A 2,538-nucleotide genomic window follows, 5' to 3' on the forward strand; every position below is an offset into this window, starting at 1 on the left:
CAATATATATGTACATATATATATTGATATATATGCTACATATATACTTTTCACTTGCATATGTAATTGTTTATTTTTATGGTTGTGAATATATGTATATTAATATATATATATATATATATGTATAGGTATATGTATATGTATATATAGTGGACGACATTTTGCATAGGTACCTTATGGCACACTTCTTCAACTGTGGCTTCTCATCAAAGTATACTACGCATTTAACACTTACTCATAGCTACACAATATCTTACACACACCAACTCTACAGTCAGTCTCGAGGAGAGCCGCGGTGTTGTTCACCTTTCAACAGCGCTTCTACACAGCGAAACATGATGAGCACGACCACTTCTTGGCCGATTTGGCGAAGGAAAGCAAATTCGGGATCATTGAATTGCAGGTAGGGAAGCAAGGGTGAGATAGATTGATTATATTATTGGTATTTGAAATAGCGAAAATTATGTTTGTCTGCGTCTATGTCATATTCAAACTTTACTTGGAGCGTTATGTTGTATTGTGGCCATAGGAACAATATGCACCCTATGGCTGTTATGGCTTGTGCCATTACTGTCACTTGTTTTGTTTGTATGGGTTTCCTGGGGTGTGTGAAGCACAGTAGATGCTTCGACTGTTGCTATAACAACCCACTTCGTGGAAGTACTTCACTTGTTGCACATTGGTATACCACGTGGGCGGTGGCGCTGAGTCTCTTGGTATTCGCGTGCCGAAGGTTTCCTTTGTACTAGCCCTTGATACATAAGCCATATATGTGGTGGTGCAAAGTAGACCGCGGTTGTGCTAGTACTGTCTTCTCAGTATACAGCTCTACGGGTTTTTAAAGTCTCGCTGCTCGATGCTCACATATATATTGAGGTGGATTAAAGGTCCGTTTATAGTACTATGAGGTTTTAGTATGCAGAACTGTATCATATGTAGACCCGGGACGTAGTGCTGTTAAATGTACGGTCCTAAGTCCCGGTCAAGTCGACCGTAGGTACAAGGATTGATCAGAAATATTATATAACAAACGTGGGTACGCTCGCTTGTATCTTCTCTGCGCCCAGCCAAGCGTGCCTCTCATAGAAGCATTCTGGTTGCAAAGTGACGATATACAGACCACCTTCTCGCGAATATAAGAAGCGTTTGGAAGCTGTTGGTGACGTGCTGAGCCGTTCACGGACATGCAACTGTCGCCACATGTGCACCAATTGACACGCGTCATACTTCAGTTTATATGTGTACTTATATACCTAAGCATATGATACCAAGATGCAAAACAAGCGCACGCCTTCTGAATCTTCGTCTCCACTCGCCATCAATCCCGATATTCCGAGGGGGTGGGGGGTTTTTTTTAGCCATTTTTGTGCGTCGTGTATGTTTCTGGTATTAATTTTGTCTGTCTGTCCCGTTTTCCTCAGGCTTTGAGAGCCAAATTCTTGCGCCGAGGTAACTTCGAGTCCCAGGACTCGATTCTGCTCACAGAGCCCATGTTTGCGCGGGCAATGACGGCTATCGGTGTAACAGACGCGCATCGAGTGAAGCACTACTTCAAACTGTTCGATAGAGATGGCAACGGAGAGATCGGTATGTGAAGCCAAAAAAAAGCCAATTAGTATATTCTTAAAGTCTTGAAGCTTCTTTCCAAATACTCTGTTGAGTCTTCAACGAATGCCTTGGGTTGGTATTGTTTTGAGCTGTTTGGATAAAGACGGCAACTGGGAGGCCTCTGTATGTGGAGTATGTGTTGTTTGGTATTGTCTTGGAGACTCTTTATAAAACTATCTGTTGACACCGTAGATCGATCTGCCAATTCTATCCAGTGGTGTCTATAAGTGCCGTGAGTACGGATTGCCTTAAAATTATTCCTTTGAGATGGCACCAGAGAAATGGGTGTATGTGAGAGTGTGATGGGTGTTCATTTCTGCTCCATCCGTGTGCTGACAAACGCTTACGCTCGACCTTACCTCAGACTGTTACCAAAAAAACGGCGAAGTATGATTATTTTGTGTATACTTGTGGGCATTTGCGTGTCCCTCTGTGATCAGGATTGTTGCAGGTGTCGGCTAATTGTCCCTATGTGTTCGCTGTGTAACAGAGTGCATACTTCGTGATGAGACAGTGAAGAGTTCACCCTGCATCTCCGTATGCTCATTGTTAGCACGCTAAAAGCGTGTATCCCGATGTTCGGGAAGATACCTTCCAGCTTCCCATGCATTGTGAATTATAAATACATCCCAGACTCTTATTGTTGCCCCCCCCCCTAACCTATCCCTCACACTTCAAATCTGCCATAGATTTTAGGGAACTTGTTTCGGGACTGAATGTTCTGCTCAGAGGAAAAACTGCCGAATTTGCCGAGTCCGAGTTCTCTCTTTGGGACTTAGATGGCAATGGGGTATGTAATTAACTTGGTTTAGTTGTATGTAATTAACTTGGTTTGGTTGTATGTAATTTACTTGGTTTGGTTGTATGTGGTTAACGGTTTGGTTGTCTATAATTAACTTGCTTTGGTTGTATGTAATTAACTTGCTTTGG

The 2,538-nt window shown here is 42.6% G+C and overlaps 1 protein-coding gene across 1 annotated transcript; it reads left to right on the top strand.

Annotated features, from left to right (window-relative positions):
* Positions 1-1,419: 1,419 nt before the first annotated feature.
* SARC_14245 (hypothetical protein) lies at positions 1,420-2,398 on the top strand (the record flags this gene model as incomplete). The annotated part of the gene is made up of 2 exons (XM_014291623.1): positions 1,420-1,587; positions 2,298-2,398. Coding segments are annotated over 2 exons (269 nt in total), but the record flags the coding sequence as incomplete, so codon positions are not given.
* Between the last annotated feature and the right edge of the window lie 140 nt (positions 2,399-2,538).

Source organism: Sphaeroforma arctica (genome assembly GCF_001186125.1).
Source record: "Sphaeroforma arctica JP610 unplaced genomic scaffold supercont1.4344, whole genome shotgun sequence".
In the NCBI taxonomy this organism is placed as follows: Eukaryota; class Ichthyosporea; order Ichthyophonida; genus Sphaeroforma; species Sphaeroforma arctica.